This window comes from Artemia franciscana, chromosome 14 (genome assembly GCF_032884065.1).
Source record: "Artemia franciscana chromosome 14, ASM3288406v1, whole genome shotgun sequence".
Taxonomy (NCBI): domain Eukaryota; kingdom Metazoa; phylum Arthropoda; class Branchiopoda; order Anostraca; family Artemiidae; genus Artemia; species Artemia franciscana.
This window is the reverse complement of record NC_088876.1, coordinates 13,742,172-13,764,448: the sequence shown is the minus strand read 5'-3', so window position 1 is coordinate 13,764,448 and position 22,277 is coordinate 13,742,172. Positions and strand designations below refer to the sequence as shown.

Below are 22,277 nucleotides of genomic sequence, written 5' to 3'. Positions count from 1 at the left end.
CACAGAATAAAGCAAAGAATCTAAAAAAGAAAAATGCTGCCAAGACTTGTTTTAGCAAGTTTCTTAGTTGCTGTTTCTGCAAATATCCCACTGGAAACTATTACAGAGAAAGAACTCTCTAATTTAATAGAAAATGAGAAAAACGTGATAGTTCTGTTTAGTAAGGTTTTAAATATACATGAAATGCATCATGCTTGGGCTTTTCTGCACCTACCCAACTTATTAAGTTCATCTGCTTTTTTTGCAGATCACTGTTGCTCTTATTTGAAAAAAAACTGTATGATAGGCGTTTTGATTAAGATTTAAGGCAGTGGTATAATTTACTATGGGCCAGGGTTGGGCAGTTGCCCCCCCCTAGCTGAAATTTAGTATCTTCAAATATTTTTGTTATCACTAAGATAGGCCTACATAATTCAAGCATCTAAAGAAACAGCTCAGTTTTTTTAGTATACCTTTGATTGTATAGTACTAAGTGGCTCATTTTTCAAGGTCATTACCATTCGACAAGGGAAAATCAATTGGCAGGTGAACAGACCACTCTTGTGCCTGTTCCAAATTTCAGCAATATTTTGAGAATGACTGAGTATAAAATTGAAATTTTCTGAGCTACTACTATTACCACTTTTGCTCTTATTATTGAACTAAATGAAAAGTATGTAAGTGTATCCAAGTTATCTAAACAGAATAGATACAATGTCTTAGGAACAGAACAGCTTATTAAGTTTTATTTCCCAGGAAAAGTTAAGATGTAAAACTAAACCATAAGATACCATACATGTCCACTTTTTCAAAATGGCAAAGCCTACATTATTGAAAATCATTCAAAAAAAGACTTTGAACATAAGAATTGCAAGCCAAAAGATTGATTCATGTAAAGAAAAACCAAAGAGATTTAAAATATTATTTTCTTTACAATGGAAAAGACTATGTCAATCAAAACAATTAGAAATTAGTTTTACAAAACTTCCACAAAAGAAGTTTTTCAAAGAAAAGAAAACTGCTACATAAACCAAAGATGAGCAGAAATAAAATCAAATATTTTAATGACATAAAACTACCAAAAATCAACATTTAGTAATAAATAAAACCCAAATCAAACCAAAATCATAATAAATAACCAAGTCAAACTCAAAAGACACAAAAATTATGACAAGTAAAGCTGATACTGGACTGGAGACAAAAATATTAGCTCTTCCCTCCCCAAACACAAAATTTAGATGGTGTTTTCAATACTGACAGGCAAAACTTTTATAGTATTGTTTCTATTCTTTTTCTTTCTACTGGTTGTAGACCTGTTTTTTTTTATGCAAAATGTCTTTGTTTTGTCAAGGTTGGCCAGTTTGCCTTCAAGTCTTTTATATATCATTTTTGTAATCTGGAATCCAATAGTGTCTTTTGATATACTTTGTTGCTTTGTCTGCATAGATTATAAGTCCTATTAGAGCTTACAGTGCAAGAATAATCTGGTGAACCAGAGGCAAAATGTGTTTAGCTCCTTCCCCCTCACCCAGCAAGACATTTGAACCCCTCTTGCCCCACTTGCCCAATAGTTCCAGAAAGCTTCATCCCCAGAGCTATTGCCAAGATATTGCAGATATGCTACTTTGATCATCTGGATACTCATAGTAGCTTTTGATGTACTTCTTGCCCCCCTCCCTCTAAGGGCAAATTTTGAAATCCTCTCCCCCTTAACACTGCCTAAAAGATTCAACTTGACCCCCAAAAGACATTCTTTGGATATAGCTTATAATTTCAAAACTTGGGTGTGGATGGTGTTTTTTATATTATATTTATTTACTCAGGTAACCTGGTTGTTTCTAGATCAAACCCTTGTAAAAATTTGGAAAATTGGTTCTTTGAAATATCCCTAGGATTCTTTTGTACTAAGAGCTATGTGTAGACAATGTGTGGGTCTTTGGTTTACCCCAGAGGTATAGGATACTTATTAGACAGTTTGATGTTTACAAAGAGAGTAAGTCAAAATATCTATAAATATTCCAAAAACTCAGATTCAATATCATGTAGACTTATCTGTTAAAAGGAATGGGTAGAGGAGGGAGGCTGGTTGTCTTCAAGTCAGTTTTGACCCCTAAAAAGGGCATTCGAACATTCAGTTTCCAATCAAATGAACCCACTTTCAAATTTCTGTGACTACTCTTCAATGAGAATTGGCTAGAGAAAAAGTTTCTTGGCCCTCCTTAGGACCCTAAGCATGCCCATTTGCTCTTATGGGGGGGGGGGCACTCCAAAGGCTAGAGTGTCATTTATGCTTTAATGGAAATAAAATTAATTTGAAACATTATTTTTTATTGTAGCATTTAAGAATTAAATGTTGCTTATACTTCCATTACTTCTGTTTTTAGTAGAATGTTTGTGATAATAAATTTCATGTTAAGTTCTAATGTGTAATAAATTTTTGTCAGTGTTCTTTTTAAGCCCTTCCTTTCAAATGTATGTTTTATGGCAATTAGCCACATAAAACTTTGAATTTAAGTTATCAGTCTCTAAAGTGTAGGTAACACCCTAGGATTTTGGGTGGTTTGAGGGGCAGTGAAACTCCAAAATTTATAAGAACAATTTATTTATAGCCTGTTACATATCAGGAGAAGTGGACTAACACAAAGGAAAAATAACATAGAAAATAAATACATATATAAAAATATCCTCAACAAAGCATCAAAACAACAAAACAAAGGGATGATAAGGACCTGACTGCAAATTTTCTTCTTGTAACTTTGAATGTGACTTTTTTTAGACTTCAGCATGTCAGTGGCACCAAACTTATGAGCATAAATTCTTGCAAAACCAAAAGTGCTGAACTTATCTTACACATATTGAATATTATACAATGAGTTCAAACTAAGGCCAGGATTCAAGACAATTTTAGTATAGCCAACTCTATCCTTAACATCAGCAAGCACAGGATAAACAGGAGTTGATACAGAATAGCATATATTAATGCCAAGCCACCACCAGGGGCGTAATTTGTTATGAAGTAGGGGGAACAACTGCCGTTTCCAGACCCATGTTGCCCCTCCTCCAGACATCAGTTTGCCCCCTCTCCCTCTGCTTAAATTTAGTTTCTGTGAAAAATATTGAAAAAATTAAGATAAGCCTACATAATTAAAGTATCCAGAGAAATAGGTCAGTTTTCTTCAATATATCTTTGCCTTGATGGTAATATATGACTCATTCTTCAGTTTCCACTTGATTTGGGAAAATTGGCACCAACTTTGCCCTCCCCCCAGGATTTTGACAAAATTACACCACTGGCTGCCACAGTATAGGAACCAACTTGACTAAGAAGGAACCACAGTTAAAATCACTAGTCTGGTGATTTGTGTAAAACATAAATATTTACATTTTTTGGTATTTGAATTAAGGCGAAACAGGCAGAAACACGCTGAAACAATTTAACTAAGCTAATATGAAAATAGCAAGTCATCAGCATATACAAATAAGACTAATTAGTTAAACCTAAGGAACACAATGGAATAATACATGGTAACACCAGAAAAAGACAAGCATTGAAAATCTGTGATAATGTCCCTCATCCCTTGCATAGCTCCAGACAAAATTGAAATATTATTGAAAAAGGTATCTCTTGACTGTAGTCAAATATAAGAATTAGCATGTAAAAAAACTAAAAACAAATATTACTGACGAATTTACTCGAAGCTTGGTAAGGTAATGGCATACTAGGCTGTGACAGACCAAATCAAATGCTTTTAAGCATAACATCTAATAGACACCAATGCTCTTCAGGTTTTCTGTGCTTCTAAAAGTAACATATTAAGGACATGGTAACCATTCCATCATCCAATATGTGATTTAAACCCAAAACAAGATGACATATCTTCTGCTTAGGGAGAATTTATGGATGTAGAAGAGATCCAAAAATCCTGTTTTCAGTTGATTTCCCTGTATTTTAACTTGGTTTCACTATTTATTGCAATTTGTGCTTGTTTCAGGCTTCATTTCTTAGTTCCTAGGAATTCTTTTTTTTTTCAAGGTTTCAATTTACTCTTTACTTTACATGGAAGCTTTTTTCTTAATTTAATTCAGTTGAAAAGTTAATGAGATGTCACAAGAATACAGCTAATCTTGACGGCCTATGTTGTAATTTGTTAAAGTTCCAACAGTAGTTTAAGGGAAGAACTAATCTAAAACTTGAAATGAGATCAACTGAACTGATTTTATAAATTGGAAACACAATTCAAATATGACAGGCAATTCTTATGGTGAAGGTTTATCGTATATTAAGTATTACTTTTGCAGTTATTGAACTAGCCTTATCCTGCAGAAACAGGATATATATGTTTTGTAGAAGCATAGGCTCACTGGAAGCAGGTTTCAGGGTCTCTTAATTATTGACTTGATATGTGACATTATTAATTTAAACTTTTCTTTGTATTTGTAGGTGCACAAGACTGTGAGGAATGTGCTGTACTAGAAGATGAATTAGCAGCCATAAGAGAAGATTTGGTTGACAATCTAAATGCTTGGGTTGTTAAAATCGTTGCAACATCTGATATTACTAAAAGATACAGTCCAAAAGGTGAACCAGCAATTGTTTACTTCAGGAATTCAAAGCCCCTGCTTTATGAAGGTAAGTACAATTTCCTTTCACCTTTTCTGTCATTGGGCCCAAAACTACAGGACACATAAATGTAAAATGGTGTGAGACTCAGAGGGGATTTCAGATAGATTTTCAAGGAGACCAATTGTGATATTACAATTTGAAACAAACATAAATTGTTCCATATATCAGGGAGGGGGGTGGTTGCTCCCTCCTCAAACCCCTGCTCCTTGTGCTAAAGTTGGTATAATTGTCCCAATTCCCTGAGAATGCCTACTCAAATAGAAGGACTATTGAATCAGTGGAGTCAGCTGTGGGGGGGGGGGGGGTTAAGGCATTTCCTCTCCTGTCCAAGATTTTGAAAAACACCTTTTTGAAATTTTAATTGAAAATTCGCCATTTCGGTATTTTCATTGAAAAACAGTTCCAGTTCCAAAAAACAATAAATCTTCCCCTTAGGTTTTGAAAAATATACTTCCCTTTCCTATATTTTCGTAATCGCTTCTGTACTGTAATGGAAATTATCTTTAAAGCCCTGGATAAAATTCAATTCTCCGTCCAAAAGCTCCATCCCTCCCCCCTTCTCCTGTGATGAGATAAAAAAAGGCTACTTTCCAAAAAAGAGCTATTATACCTCTAAAGAGCCCGTCTGCTGTATCTTTACCCACTATGTGCATTTTCAGAAATACTAATAATTATTCATATTACTGGCCAGGCTCTGTCATGGCTGCCAGGGCTCTGTCAGCTTAGGATCACTTTGGGGCTATCTTGGTGAGGGGTTTCATGAAATTATTTTTGGGAGAAATTACGGAAGGGAAAGCGGCTGTCCATCATTCTGTTAAATAGAATATACTGAAAGCAGTAGAGAATAATTAATTGGATTCATGTGTCCTTTTAGCCCTTTATAAATTGTATCAGAAAAGATGCTGCTTCTATTATAATAACTCGTGAAAATATTTTGATGCTAATGACCATCTTCATAAATAAAATGAAAATATATCGATATGTAAATAACTAATAGAATTTTCAGTTGAGACAATGGAAAATAAACTAAAAAATATCCCGCTATTTTGGGCTGATGTCCAGAAGCCTTTATCAAAAACAAAAAAGCCAGGATCGATTGGCTAAATAATCAAGGAAATAACATAAAAAGACGAAAAAAGTCATGTGCACAAAGGGAAAAAAAAATAAGAAAAAAAGTTTCATGTCTTTTTTACCTGTTAAGTGTAGTTTTTGTCTATTTCTTTTTTAAAAAAATAGTTGATATAGGCTTTTCGACGTGAAGCTGAAACATTTGGGTGTATTTAGTTTATTTTCTCTGTCTAAAATAATTCATCCTTTGTTTTTATGCTTGTGTATTTTATTTATATTATAAATGGAAAGGCAGTATGGTCATAGAAATTATTTATAACTGTCTTCAAAGATATATTTTTTAGGTTTTTCTATTTTCCAAACCGTTCCTTGTAATTTTTGAAAGTCGTTTAAGCAGTATTCTTATTGTTTGCGTTGCTAAAATAGTATAAATCTGGTTTTATAAGTCAAGTTGTGACAGCAGCCATGTATTAAATTTTTCATTTTCTTCAGTTCAGTTTAATTTAAAGCTAAACATTCAAAGCTCACTCAAAATCAACTAAGGGAAAAAAGAGAGAAACCCAATCAAAATTAGTTTTCTTTGCCTCTAGAATAATATTGTTGAGGAAATGCCAAAATATAACAAAAATAAAAAAAAAACACTAAAAATAAACAAATAATATTTATTAATAATAATAGAAAGCTGAACTTAACTAAGAAAAAAATTATGAATTCTTTTTTATATTGTCTTTGCAAGGAATTTATTAAAATTTGTTTTAAATAAATATAATGTTAACTTCCATCTTGAATTATCTGGTAGAGAATTCCACACCCAGACGCATGTAATGAATCTATCATGTAGATTCGCTAGAATATGGTCTACGTTTCTGCAAAGAGTTGCAAAGGATAATGGGAGTAACTTAAATTCACCAACTAGATTTACTTGTTAAAAGTGCACGAATAGAAAAGTTTTGCTAAGATGTATTAATCTCTTTTTTTCTTTTTTGCCAAGGTTTAAGTTTCTAATTCAAGTGGTTAAGCCAGTTTCTTTTTGAATAATTTAAAAAGTACTTCTATCTATAGGCCCCAGTAATGAAGAAGCTTTGCTTGAGGCTCTGCTTGCTGCAAGGGATACCAGTGTGAAATATTTGGATGATGACAATTTTGAGCACTTAACACAAGCCTCATCAGGGGCCACTACCGGGGACTGGTTTGTTCTATTGTACGTATTCTCTAGTCTACTTTAGTAGTTTTATCCTAAGATACGCAAACGAAGGGTCTGATAACCAGAAAGTATTTGCGGTTGTCTGCTGTCTAAGTAGCTCATCTTTCCTCGGATTTGCCATTATAATTCGTTATTCTAGTCTTTTATTTATGGAAGGAGTTAAGATTCCCTTCCTTCATCCCTTTGTGCAACTATGGCTTATCCCCAGTCACTGTTAACTCAAGTAAAGCCTTCAGATTATAACTTAAGGGCATCTTTATTTGATGAGCTTCATGTAAGTTCCTAGGGACATCATGTGCTACCATAATCTTTGATTTTGTTTTGATTAAATTTTGTTCAGTTGATTTTTGTTTGTGTTTATTTTGCTTATCTTGACTTTCAATTGGGTTGAGTTCAGCTGGGTTGAATTTTCCGTGGGTTTTAATTTTTCCGGATTGAGTGTTACAGGATTGGTCCTTGGGGGTTCAATTTTGTTAGAATTAGGGATATATACGACTCTTTTTGATGTTTCTCTATTGACTGGCTATCACAAAATATTTTCTGATATCAGTTGGTTTTGTACCACAAAACTGTGGAGGATGGTACTTTGACAAAGTGAGATGTCTTTGGTACCTGAAAAGAGCATAAGATCTAAAATTTTGCGTTCGAATAAGCTTCCCCCCCCCCCAGTTTTTTATGATTTTTAATTAGCTATTTAATATTTTATATTCAAGTCATCTTTTTTTTCAGATTTTTCTTGCTTGTATTTTATGAGTATTTAGCGTGTAGTGTGTGGGTTACTGTGCTTAATTTTGCCTACCAACATGTTTGCTATCTTGTCTTTCCTTTGTTTGTCTTTTTTCTAACAAGACATTACATCCTTTCTATTTCACATAAGTAGTATAGCGATACTCATTTGTATCAAAATTACTCTTAGCTTCTTCTTCAAGCTATAAGCGATAGTTCTTGGGTGAAAGGATTAGAGCCAAATAGCTATATTGACGTGCCAGAAAATTAATTATTATTATTATTATTTATTAAACTTAAGACCAACTAGGGCCACTTACAAAAAAACAACAACAAAAAAAACCCAGATAGATCAATACCACACAAAAAACAATCAACAAAAAAAAACAACAACAAAACAATTCAAATAACAATGGTACATTTAAACATGTCAAAATTGTTGTGTGTAAATCACACTTGACCAAGTCAGCCAAAGTGGCAGAGAGAGGCGAAAAAGTGGCTCAGAAAGCATAACCGAAATTAGAAGTAACCAAACTAACCGAACTTAGGGCCCTGACGTGGTTTTTCTAACTTCTTTATTTCTGAAAACACAAAATTTCTGAAAACACAAAATGAAACACATTTCTTTTCTCAGAAGGAAGTCAAATTTAGTGTTAACAGTCTACAAAAAAATAAAAAGGGAAAATTTTCTCTCACTTAAAAGCCACCAGTGCAACCAGGAAAGTGTATCATACGGTTTTATCTAGATAGCAGCTTCGCTGCATAAACAACGTCGAGCATTATAAGGATAAATAAGCAAATCAAAATAGGCACTATGATGGAAATATAGTAATGTACGATCGGGGTTCTCTAATTCCTGCGAGCTTATCTTGTGGCTGCTATGATTTACTACGTCTGCAACTAGATAACACTTCAAGAAGAAGAAGAAAAAGTTTATTCAATACAATACAAAATACAATTCAAAATGGAATTACAGTACACTTATCCCCCCTCGAAAGGCTCAACGGCCAGGGATACAAAGTAGTTAAATTGATGGAAAATGGCTAGTTTTCAGCTGTACATTATCATATTACCCGCTCTGGTAATTAGAAAATGTGCGTAATAGGCTCGAAAATTTGTTCAATAGTAATAATGTGCTATTTTTAGTTTTGTTATTAAAATTGTATTAAATTTTGAATATATATGTAACTATCATAGGCACCGCAATACCGCTGCCTAAGTGTAGAGCGATGTGGGCACAATGTATTGTTTATTCATTTATTGTTTGTTGTTGTTTTTTTTTCGGTTTTAGACCAGGACAATTAGTATAGAAGGATTTATCATACGAAATTCAAAAGGGGCTTATTCGATTGGAAATTGAGAAGACTTGTGCCCTTTTTAATAGTCGAAAGTGATTCGAGATAGTCATTTTGTTCAGAGTTGTTAAAAGTCTGGAAACTATGTCTTTGAGGATGACAACCCCATCCCCTCACAGCCCTCAGGGGAAGGTTTTGTAAGTATGCCTGGAGGCATATAAGGTTTTTATAGAAAGGGTGGTCGCATAAGCTTCGGAGGGGGCTTATTCGATTAGTAGTCAGATATCCTAGTGCCCTTTTTAGGAGTCAAGGTGATCGTAGGGCAGCTACCCTCCACTCCCATCACCACCCCAAACTTATCCAGTAAACATTTTGAGAGCTCTTTTATTTAGTGTAATTGAAAGGTCCAGTAATTGTATATTTAAATATGACAATCCTCCCAGAGTCCTCAGAGTGAGGGTGTAAGTTATGCCTTGAGAGCATATAAGGTTTAAATGGAAAGGGAGGTGGTATACACTTCGGAGGGGGCTGATCGAATTTGAAATAAGAAATTATAGTGCCCTTTTTAAGAGTCAAAATGATTGGAGTGCAACTACCCCCTCCCTCTGACGTCATGGAAATTTTGAGATAACCATTTTTTTCAGCGTAGTTGAAAGTTCCAATAGGAATGTCTTTGGATATTACCCCCCCCCCCCCACATCCCTCAGGGAAAGGGTCGTAAGCTATGGCCCGGGGCATATAAGAATTTTTATGGGAAGAGTGGGCGTATAAACTTCGGAGGGGACTCATTGGATTGGAAATAAAAAGTTCTACTGCCGTTTTTAAAAGTCGAAAACGGACAACCAGCCCCCCCCCCACCCCACCCCATCATTTTTGCAAATACATCCAGTCAAAATTCTGAGATAGCAATTTATTTTCAGCATAGTTGAGAGGTAAAGTAATTATGTCTTTAAATATTAGGGGAGAGTGTTGTACCCTTGACCATAATTTAAAAACAATTTTTTTTTTACAATTGTATTTCAATATGAAATGATTTATTATATTCGTGGCAAACTTTAGTTCTTGATACACACATATAATCTCTGGAACCTATGTTATATTAATTTTTTTAGAGTAAATATAGGTCACAAAAATATGCGTTAACTGGTCAGAGGTACAACATAGGTCATGCCCCTTTGACCACTTTCATAGATAAGTACAAAACTAAAAGGAACATATTTACTACTTGTTTTTTTTTTTTCAACAAATATCAACTATTCTAAATTAAATATTGACAAATCAATTTCGAATCACAGATGTTCCATTTGACGAGCAGTCCCACTGGTTTTCACTGGAACTGGAAGTTTCAATAAAATATCTGATTCATCAATGTGATACTCCTCTTTATCAGTTCTTACAAATCTAAAAGAGTTTGTATCACCTGGTTTCTTTGGATATTTAATTTGTAATTCACTTTCATATAAATCCTTTACTTCTGCAACAAAAATGTTTCGCACTCTTTTTGCCAGCAAACTTCACAACAACAAAATCACCTTTCGAAATTTTATATCTTTAGAAATTTTCCTGATATTCCAGATCGACCAAGCCAACTAAATCTGTATTAAAATCTTCATTGTCATCCATCACCAATTCAGTATCTGGGTTAAAATCAGATGTTAAATCAACCTGAAATAACTGTTTCGTTGCTTTCTTCTTTCGGCTCACTTTTTTCTTTTTCACCTTCTTATTTCTTCCTTTTTTGGAGTGTCAGTCAATATTCTTGACTTGCCTCTCTGCCTCCCTTTGGTGACTTCTTTCGTGGGCCCTGCCTTTGGATGAGGTCTAATCATCTCTGGTGAAACGATTTCAGTGACATTTTCGGATGAAAATTCAGTGGCTTCCAAGGTTTCCTCACCATTCCGATTAAAACTTTCGGCGACAGAAGTGGTCTGTCGATTGAAGATGATAATTCATCTTCTGTGAAAATATTTTCATTTAGTGGCAACAATCCAGCTACCTTAAAGGTATTTACAGTGTTTGTCGGGCAGAAGGCCTTCGGATATGCAAATCCAACTAACGAAGCAACATCATATATTGTGATAGACTTGCCAAAATTACCAGGTGTCAACGTCCAATCACTTGCTGCCGCGTTATAAAAGGTTTTGAAAAGTCCAGAAACAGACCTGTCTAGTGGCTGTATTTTGTGACTAGTGTGGGGATGAAATGTTAATAAATCTATCCCAGAAGATTTTGCCAAGGTTGCCAACAGAAGAATCACTGGTGTAGCAGCTGTTGGCTTGACTTGCTTAATAAAGTGTCTCAGAAGCTCCAGAAATAATTTTTCATCAGATCACTCTGACTGATTTGCTGCTCCGATAGTGCCTGGTGGTGCACCTATCAGCAGAAAATCTTTAAAATTGAGTCTGGGAAATATTGACATAGGTGGAATGCTTATGCCAGCAGAATTTATGGCGGCTATTGTCGTAATATTAGCGCCTGTTTTACCAGACGCGATGCTTCCAATTTTTTTTACCCTCTTAGGGGACAATATCTTGGGTGGTGGGTGAACCGTTGACAAACCCGTCTCATCAACATTCCAAATATCAGACGGCTGAAAATCATAGCGGTTCAAAACGTTGTTGTAATTATTAAAGACAAGGTTCACAGTTTGAAAAATTCCAACTCTGATTGAGAAAATTGATTGCGCAATTAACTTGTTATGATATTGTGATGCTTAAGATCAGTCGGCCAGAGTCCCAGAAACATATCGATTTCCTTAGAATTTATTTCTAAGGACTTAAATGTGATTTTAAGACACGGGCAAAAAAGTTAAAAAAAAAATTCAAAAAAATTGTTGGGTGGGCATTGGGGCTCTAGGGGGACTCGGGGACCTGATGGGGGCATTGGTTCCTGGATAGGAATGTGGGGACTCAAACTCATGTCCAAGCTCGGTAATGGAAAACCGATGTACTCAGGACAATTACAGTACAATAATGATAATTTGCCAGTTGTAGTTATAACCAATTATCAATAATCAATAATCGGCTTTTTACCATTATAGTACAAAAAGATCTCTACCAATTGTATATTAGAATCCATATCAAAACCTCGTTTATTAGACATCATGTCATTTCAAACTCACTTCAATTATTGAATAACATACTTGGAAACGAAACTCAGATAATAATGGTTCCAGAAATTTCCTTATCAACCGAAAATGATTGCGTAATATCAGATGCTCGTCAGACCCCGATGTCTCCAATAGCACATTGGGACAGGGCTCTTGTGGTATCCAATGGATCTATTGGAGGGGCTAGCATCTCCATTAGTACATGAGACTCTGCTTAAAAGCAGAGTAGGGATACTACTCATTTATTCCTTAGAATTTTAATAATTTCTCACTTATTAAATTAAAAAAAAGTGAAAACATTTGAAAAAATTTTAGTTTTCAGTAAGGTGCAAATTATGTTTTGGTGTTGAAAAGGGAAGGGGTTTTGTCAGTCCTACTCATGTTAATTTTTTCTCGTTTTGAGTTTGACTTGGTCATTCATTGTAATTTCTGTTCGTTTTCAGTTTCATTTATTTATTGATAGCGCTTTTTGGTAGCTTTACGCTTGGAAGATTGTTTGATTTTATTTCTGCTCATTCTTGGCTTAATGGAGCTGTTTACTTTTCTTTGAAAAACTTGTTTTGTGGAAAAAGTTTTTTTTAAATCGGTAGTTAAAAGAAGTTAAGTGTTTTCTAATTAATTCTTCTGTTTTAGCTGTCGTCCTGATAATGAAGATTGTCAGAAACTTGAAGCTAGGTGGGAAGCAGTGGCCGCCCGACTGCACGGACAGATGAATGTTGCCAGAATTGATATTGTCGAAGGTGGTGGGATTTCAACTGCCTCACGATTCAAGGTTTCCAATATCCCAGAAATCATTTTGTAAGTGACCCTCTGTTTTTTGAGGCAATTCCCTGTTTTGCTGAAGTATTTAAAACTAATACCTAACTCTAATTAAATCCCTTTTCCGTCCTAATTAATGAGGATAATTACCTAAAGGATTTCATTGTCACTATTTATAAGTTGGATGTAAAAGGGATTTGCTCGGATGTAAAATTTGCGTAATATTAAACGATGAAAAGGGACGCATTTCACAATGAAAGAGAAAGTTGAATGATGGAATAGTTGGATTTGTCAGTGGTTGAGACCACTAGCTAAGATAATATGTAAGAGATTTGCAATTCTCTAAATTTTATTAAAAAAAAGAGGAATAAAAGTAATCTAGACGTGGTTTTTAGAGCTATTTTTCTAGTATTTGCATATGACAAATTTTCATTGACCACGGTAATGTCGACTTGAGATGTGTATGAATGTAAAGCACAAAATTAATCTTTCAAGTCTTATTAAAAAGATTTCGAGTCAAGCAACGGATTTCGTATCCCTGATTTTGTGTTCGAGCTGTTTTTTATAGACAACTTTTAATAATTATTTGCTCGGAATGCTCTGAAGCATTCAGATCTACAAGGTTGAAGCTTCTTGGTGTTAGACGCATTCAGAGCATTCTGTGTCAGTTCTGTGTTTTCGCTTCGTTTATTTAAGTTTACTTAGTTGTTACACCAATTAATGCTGAAGGGTGATCCTAGACAGAATAGTTATATACGAGCTAAATGATTGTGAGACCATTTGCCTGAAATTTATTTTTAAGGGAATTGGAAGAGATTCGAAATCCTTGGGTTGTAACTGTCAGTTCTTTTACTGTAATTTTGATTTAACAATTGTGTAATTACGATTTAGAAAGTACTCTTGGCCATATTACTTAGCAGGCTATTATATGTCGCAGCCTAGTTTTTAAAATGCACTAAATTGAGTCGAGAAGTAATATAGAAGTCGAAATATAGAAGTCGAGAGTAATACTATTTGAAACTTTGCTCTACCGAATGATTCTTTTAAGCTTAATATACAGTTCCCGCATTTTATATCAGAGGCCTCAGTTAGGCGTCTCTTATATTCTCACTCCTAGATTTAGATAAAATAGAATCTATCTAAAGGGACTTCAAATCTATTACGAACAGGTATACGTTCAATAGGGGTGAATCATTTTATTAGACAGTGAAAACAGTTATAAAATCAGAGATGTTTGTCTGCTGATGACGATCAATCACTGTGTATGTGATTGAAATATCCAGAGATTTTATAACTGTTTTCACTGTCTAATAAAAGGATTTATCACTACTAAACTTTTATTTTTTCGTCATAAAAAGGCAGTGTAGTCTGAAAATACTTAAAATCTATTAGTGTAGGATCTTGCAAGGTCCTAATCTGGCCCTAAATGTATTGTAAATCTGCTTTATCCTCTTGATCGCTGAGGACGCATGACAAGGAATTGCGTTCCATCCTTTTAAGGGAGTGGAAAAAAATTGGGAAACAACTGGAGAATTCTTGAGTCTAACTACTATGAGGGATTAGCACGCAACTTTGAAGGCGTAAGGGAAAGTTTCCACTTTTGGTTCACTTATTTTTAATTAGAAACTTTCAACGCTGATTTCTAATCTTAGAAACTGCACTTGGTTGTCTGGTTTGTTGATTACTCTTGTTGTATTAACGTAGTGTTCATGAATAGGCCCTATCACTGGAGAGGAGAGTTCAGTTGGTTCAGTTATGCCATCTCTAACATGTTTTCCTGTATTGTTTCTTCTTTGCACGTTTTACGGCTTACATTTTTTTCTACCCATATGATGAGCGGTTGGGTTGCATCCTTAAGATTATTTGAATATATTTTGCTTACGGGCTGGAAGCAGTTCGTGATTCATTTGCAAAGTCTTTATTTTTCTCACATTTGAATCGGAGAGCTTTGGTATCTGAAATTTAGTGTTAATTTTCTGCAAAAGAAATTAAATGACCAATTCTAAAAGCATTGTCTAGGTTAGTCCTAATCTTAGCCACTGTTGCAAATGTTAAGTGATAAAACAGCACAAATGCAGAATCATTTATCCGGGTGTAGGTTTTGGATATACTTCTGTTGAGCCACAAGCATGATCGTTTTCTAATTTCTATGTTAGTTATCTTTTTGTATGAAATTAAATCATTTCAATCGGTTTTATGGTTATAATTTCATACTTAACTAGGTAGCTGTTCTGTTTTTTGTGTTTATTTTTTTATTATTTATTTTTTTTTTGGTTCTATCCAGCAATGTTGCACCACCCAAAGTAACTTCTCTGCAGAAATAAAAAGACGGTGCACTAGCTGTAGTTGGAGGCAATACACACACGCTGGAATTCGTCAGAGGAGGGGAGGGTGGTATAAGTTTGACAAAAAGCACATTACATGGAGGTAGTATGCAGACTTTAAAAATTTTTTCACAGGAAGCCTTCCTGGGTACATGCTGTGTGGGGATTATCCTCATTTCTTCTCGCCATACTTCTTGTAAGGTAACCTTTCCAAAAGAAAACATTATCTATGGAAAAGTGTCCTAATAACCGATTTGATCTATTCTATTGTCTATTTAAATGCATTAATTAACAATTTTCTGCTTGTTTTTGTCAGGGTTCGGCAAGGAAAATACTACCGATACGGACTTCCAAACCAAGATGCATCGTCGTTTGCAGCATTTGCAACTGGATTTTATAAGAACTTTCCAAGCGAGACTGTACCAACTCCTCAAACACCATTGTGAGTTTTTTTTCTCTTATTATTTCCTTCTCTGTAGGACAAATTAAACACTTTGTTGAAAAAGTCAATCGACAGATGATTTTGGATACAAGTCTCACACAGCTCAACCACATCAAAAATAGACATGTGTAGTTGGACCACACACAATCTTCAACTGTCCCAAAAATTTTACTATGTATATTTCTTTTATATACTATATATTTTCTATAAATATGTATATAATGTATATATATATAATATATATATATATATATATATATATATATATATATATATATATATATATATATATATATATATATATATATATATATATGTCCTTATCCTCTGGCTCCCAAATATGAGTCAGAACCCCCCCCCCCATAAAATCGAACTTCGAATTTGCCTTTCTAAGTAAACATAAACAAGAATTTATTGAAGCTTCGTTACTCTTTAAGAAAGAGAATATAATTACTAAAGCTCAGATAAAAATGTCAAATTAGTCCCCCCCCCCATCCTTCCGAATGTAACCTATAAGATTAGTGGTTATGTGCCTCGTCTTCGTTTTGATTAAATAAAAAAAGTTTTTTTTTAACTGAAAGTAAGAAGCGAAATTAAAACTTAAAACGAACAGAAATTACTCCGTATATGAAACAGGCTGTTCCCTCCTCAACGGCCCGCTCCTTACGCTAAAGTTTGACTCTTTCTATCAATTCTACTTTTTAAAACAGTAAAAAACGTTAGCGTAAAGAGCGGGCCGTTGAGGAGGAAACAGCCCCTTTCATATACGGAGTAATTTCTGTTCGTTTTAAGTTGTAATTTCGCTCCTTACTTTCAGTTAAAAAACTTCTTTTTTTTATTTAATTTCTGAACGTTTTTGAATTAATGCATGTTTTGATTCTGGCTCTCCGCACATAAATAATTAAAACGAAGTTTGTATGTTAATTTATTTTTTGGCTAAATGGCTTTCTCATAGTTTTGATCGGACTATTTTGAGAAAAAAAGGAGCGGGGGATTAGGCCTAGTTACCTTCCAATTTTTTTGTTACTTAAAAAGGCAACTAGAACTTTTAATTTTACGAACATTTTTATTAGTAAAAATATACATAACTTACGAATTAACTTACGTAACGAACTTGTATAGTCGTATGTTTTTATTACGTATATTTGGGCGCTCGCCCCCTCGTCAATACCTCGCTCTTTACAATAAAGCTTAAATTTTGTTCCAATTTCTTAAGAATGACCCCTGAATCACAAAGGCCGTAGAATAAATAGTTGAAATTAATGAAACTAGTTTAGCGTAAAGAGCGAGGTATTAGGAGGAGGTGAACCCCTCATATGCGAATCAATTTCTGTTCGTTTTAAGTTTTAATGCTGCTCCTTACTTTCAGTTGAAAAAAACTTTTTCATATTTATTTTTCATTGTTTAAAAAAAAAAATGCTGAAAAATCCTGCGCCCTCTTCATGGAATTTCTCTTCCCCCATGATAAATTCCTATAACCCTCAAGTCCCCCCTATAACCCTCAATCCCTCCCCCCCAACCAAAAAATCCCCGTGAAAGTGTCTTTGCACTTCCCAGTAACCATTACTACATGTAAATACTGGTCAAAGTTTGTAGCTTGCAGCCCCTCCTGCGGGGACTGTGGGTAAGTAAGTAGTCCCCAAAGACATAGTTATTAGGTTTTTGACTATGCTGAATAAAATGGCTATCTTAGAATCTGGATCTGGTGACTTTGGGGAAAAAATAAGCGTGGGAGGGGGCCTAGGTGCCCTCTAATTTTTTGGCCACTTAAAAAGGGCACTAGAACTTTTAATTTAATATCCCTCTCGCGATATTCCAGGACCACTGGCTCGATACGATCACCCCTGCAGAAAAAAACAACAAACAAACACGCCTCCGTGATCTGTCTTGTGGCAAAAAATAAAAAATTCCACATTTTTATAGATAGGAGCTTGAAACATCTATTGTAGGGTTCTATGGTACGCTGAATCTGATGGTGTTATTTTCGTAAAGATTCTATGACTTTTAAGGGGTGTTTTCCCCCTATTTTCTAAAATAAGGCAAATTTTTTCAGGCTCATAACTTTTGATGGGTAAGACTAAACTTGATGAAATTTATATATTTAAAATCAGCTTTAAAATGGAATTCATTTGATGTAACTATTGGTATCAAATTTCCGGTTTTTAGATTTTCGGTTACTATTGAGCCGGGTCGCTCCTTACTACAGTTTTTTACAACGAACTGTTTGATTAAATAAAAAAAACAAGTTTTTTCTACTGAAAGTAAGGAGCAACATTAAAATTTAAAATGAGCAGACTATTATTATTAGAAATTATATAAAAGGGGTTGCCTCCTCCTCAACACTTCACTCTTTACGCTAAAGTTTTTAGTACTTTTGGAAAAAGCTTCTTATTGTTCCAATTAAATGACCCTTGTGTTTCAGGAGTCGCTCTTAAAGAATTGGGACAAAATTCAAACTTTAGCATAAAGAGCGAGGTGTTGAGGAGGAGGCAACCTCCTTCATATACGTAATAATTTCTGTTCGTTTTAAGTTTTAATATTGCTCCTTACTTTTAGTTGAAAAAAACCTTGTCTGTTTTAATATCTGATCGTTTTTTAAATAATCCCTGGAAGTCTGGCTTGACCTCCATGGAGAAATACCCCTCCCCCCACGGATTTATCCTCTAGACAATTCAATGCCGGTGAAAATTTACCTGGGACAATCACCCTTAGCTGCTCCACGCGTAAAATTGAGACGGAAAAGAGAAAGAATAAACATAAAAAGAATTTTGTATAGGAATTCAGGCAAATTCCCCCAGTGTACAAATTCCTCTAAGTTCACCCCCTCGAAACTTACCTCTCCACGGAAAGTTCCCCCGTGAAAAAAAAACAAAAAAAAAACACAAATTTCGTCTTCCCACACTAAAATATATGCATGCTTCCCAATACCAAGCACTATGCGTAAACAATGGGCAATTTTTATAATTTGAAGACCTTTCCCCTGGTGCTGTGGGGGTCATTTTGTATCTAAAGGCATAGTTATTGGGCCTTTCGACTATGACGAACAAAATCGCTATCTCATAATTTTTATTCAACGATTTTGAGGGAAAGGGGGTGGGAGAGGGCGCATAGTTGCTCTCTAATCTTTTTGGTCACTTAAAAAAGGAACTAGAACTTTTAACTTCCATTCGAATGAACCCTCTCAAGATATTCTAGGACCACCGGGTCGATACAATCACCCCTGGGAAAAAACAAGTAAACAAATAAACATGCATCCGTGATTTTTCTTTTGGGGAAAAAAAATACTAACTTCCACATTTTTGCCGATAGAAGTTTGAAACCTCAGCATCTAGGTTTTCTGATACGCTGAATCTGATGGTGGGATTTTAATTAAGATATTGTTACTTTTAGGGGTGTTTCCCCTCTTTTTTCGAATATAAGGCAAATATTCTGAGGCTCGCAGAAAAATCCGATTTTTTTATATATCTTTTGGTATCAAAATTCCGTTTTTTAGAGCTTCGGTTACTATTGAGCCAGGTCACTCCTTACTTACAGTTCGTTGCCACGAACTGTTTGATAGTGAATTTATTGCTGCAAAACATATTCAAAGAATACACTTTTGTACAGGTATACATGCATATCACGCGATTTTTTTCCTTAGATATAGTCTCCTAAACTGACTTAAGCATACGGTGACATCAGTGCCTCTCCATGACGACCCCATCAGATCTTAAAGCCAATGGTGGCAATCCATGGATATAAGGGGGGACAGATGTGTTTTTCAACATCTAAGGGAGTGATGCTTCTTATTCTTTTCAATGAAAATACCAAAAAAGGTATTTTTCAAGATCCATCCCTGCCTCCCCTCTCCCCTCAATTGGCGCCACTGCTTGTGGCCATAGGTCCTCAAAAGGTGTTCCCGCCTGCTTAGCATCTTTCTTTATAAAACAGCCAAGTGTTGCTTTCTGTGTGGCGGGGGGGGGGGGGGCAGTTTCAGACATCGTGGGGAAGCCTTTCATCACCCATACAGATCATGTGGTCCCATTACCACCTTCTACTATTTAGGATTTCCTGAACCATCAATGGTTGCATCATTCTGTCACTTATCGTATCAGACCGGTGGATTCCCAGCAGATACCGTACGGAGTTATTTCTTTAACTTTGTAGTCGTTTCTCAGGCTGTTGCGTCAGGGCCCATGATTCGCAGCCGTACATTAGGGAAGAGAAGACATTGCTATTTAGGAATCGGAGCTCAAGCTTCAGAGAATATGCCGAGTTATTTCGGACCTTTCTTACTTGGTAAAAGCATTGCCTGCATAAGCAGTAAGCGGAGTGATTTCACGTTCCAGGCTTCTAATATGCTTAAATTTTCCATCCTCCTGTAGCTCGTGAGAACCGACATTCAATGGCTGACTTAGTGTTATATTTACAATGTTCCGCCATACTTTCGTCTTTGGAGTACTTAGTGACAATCCAATTTGACCAGCTGTGTTTGAGATCTCTGTGATGTTGATCTGTAAGTTTTCTCTTAAATGAGAAAGGAGCGCAACATTTTCAGCCAAATCACCATCAGAAACAGTTCACCTCACATTACAACAGCATCCTTGCAACAAATTGACATCCAAAGTATTTAGTCAGTGAGAGTCGTTAAGAGCAAAGGATAGAAGATAAAACCTTGTCGTACACTGGAATGGACCGTGAATGTCACCATCGTCGGTTTATATAGTTCCAGCTAGTCATTATACAAAGCACCGACAATACTAATAATCTTTACGTAAAGGTGTCCATTACAATATGAACCAGTTAGTAGATTATAATGTACAAATATATAATAATTTTTTAAGACTCTGTAATAATAATAGTATAAAGACTCTGTGGGGTTCATACCACCATAGTCTATATATATAAAATGTCTTATAAAGAACAAACAAATTGTGGTGGGTGTTATGTGTGAGATTGAGGTGTCTGGTAGTTTAGATACGTGTAGAGTGTTATGTTGCGTTGTGTGTACGTCATTGTATTTAACCGCGAAATGCCATTCTAAATTCTTTACCTTTTAAATTATTTTAGTCGATTTAAATGTTCTTGAGAAGGTCAATTTGTATCAATTAAGTATAATTGAGTGAAGATAGAAAACCAAAACTCAGTCAAAACCTTTTTTTGGGTATCTTTTATTTTGCAATTTGATGAATGTCTTATGTTGACCCTATTTTACTTCCTCTTAAGAAGCTGTCTTCTTCTTTTTTTCTTTTTTTTTAAATTGTTACACAAATTGTAAGTAAAACTTTGTCTAATGAAAACTTTTATTTGCTAAAAGTTCTAAATAAAGTGCAAAGTAGAAATGTTGCAATTGTAAATAAAAGAGGACTAGCTAGCATGAGTTTGCATTGTGGCTCTGGATTAACATTGAATGATCAGTTTAAAAAGAAGCTTTTACATCACTGGTTTCGATAACAAAGTGACGAAAAGAATTTTTTTTTGCTTTTGCTTCTAAAATGGCATATATATTCAAAATATATGCTCCAGTATTTACTTGGTAATATAACTTCAAACAGATTATGTTCAGCATTCGTTAGCCAAAAGATTTGTGAAATTTATTGATGTTAATAATTATTTTTAAGGAATTTTCTGCTGAAGATGCAGGGTAATATAAACCAACAATGTTAAGGTTTAAAAGTGGATAAATTAATTAGAATTAATCGATTGGACATCTGAGCGGTTTACCATTCTGATAGAGTTTTGGTTTTAAAACTCTTAATCTTAAGCTGGTCAAATTTTTCCGCCCAGCAGGGGGTACAAGGATGTGGTTGCAGCCCGGGTGCTTATGAATGTTTATCATCGTATTTAGGGAGTTTTTTGAACGATCGATGTAACAGTCAATCAAGCATTTCGATGCTAAAACCCAAGGATAATTTAACTATTGATTAGTTAAATTATCCTTGGCCCAAAGGCTAATTGATTAGCCATTTGAATGGCTCAGTCGTCTGACAAACTTCATTTTTGCGTTACTTTAGATGTTAGAATTTCTTGGTATTTTTTCTTTATAATAATTATTTATTTTAGTGATGCTTTGGTTGATCGATGCGTCTTTTGGTTCAAAGAAAACCCAGTTTATGCTTTATCCTCTGTTGGTGGAGTTCTGCTTCTTCTTCTTGGAATCGTGGCTCTGAATGTGATTCCAGGCGAAGCCAAAAAGGATAAGAAAAGAAAGAAGAAATCATAAAGCCTGCTAATTTTATAGGTTTTGAAATTCAGGCATTTGGGATGTGCGGTACTTTGATTACTGCTATGTTTTTTTAATAAACTTGGATGAAGTTTATTTTTACCTCAAGTTAGGACTTATTCTCAGATACATTTTGGATCTTAATACGTGTTTTAATACGCGTCTATATACCGAATAATTAGTTTTCATCCGTCCCTCAGTTGACCCCCACCCCACCCCCTGTAAACCATATGTGGCTGATCTACATAATTGGCTTCAGCTGGTTGAGTATTATTTAAAGCTGCGGACCATATTGTTCAAAAGTCCCTGGTGAAATAGTTTTATATTTATTGACCTCTCATTTTTATCGTCAGCACTAATGTGGAGCTGATCAATATTTGATTTAAAAGGCACGTACTTTTCTGAGTTTTACGCTTGAAATGTGGAAAACACATTTTGAAAACCTCCAATAAACCAGAATGCTAGCGCAAAATTGGGATTTATTGTCTATTTTAGGAAATAGTTTAGTTGGCAATTATCAAGTGCATTCATTTCTCCTGAGCTTA

General features: G+C 34.9%; 1 protein-coding gene across 1 annotated transcript; it reads left to right on the top strand.

Moving 5' to 3' along the window:
• The first annotated feature begins 8 nt into the window (after positions 1 to 8).
• On the top strand, positions 9 to 21,828 carry LOC136035352 (uncharacterized). Its single transcript, XM_065717099.1, has 6 exons — positions 9 to 160; positions 4,421 to 4,609; positions 6,734 to 6,872; positions 12,639 to 12,803; positions 15,405 to 15,530; positions 21,573 to 21,828. Exons 1-6 carry the CDS (start codon positions 34 to 36, stop codon positions 21,730 to 21,732), a joined length of 906 nt encoding a protein of 301 aa, XP_065573171.1. The 5' UTR covers positions 9 to 33; the 3' UTR covers positions 21,733 to 21,828.
• Positions 21,829 to 22,277: the final 449 nt, after the last annotated feature.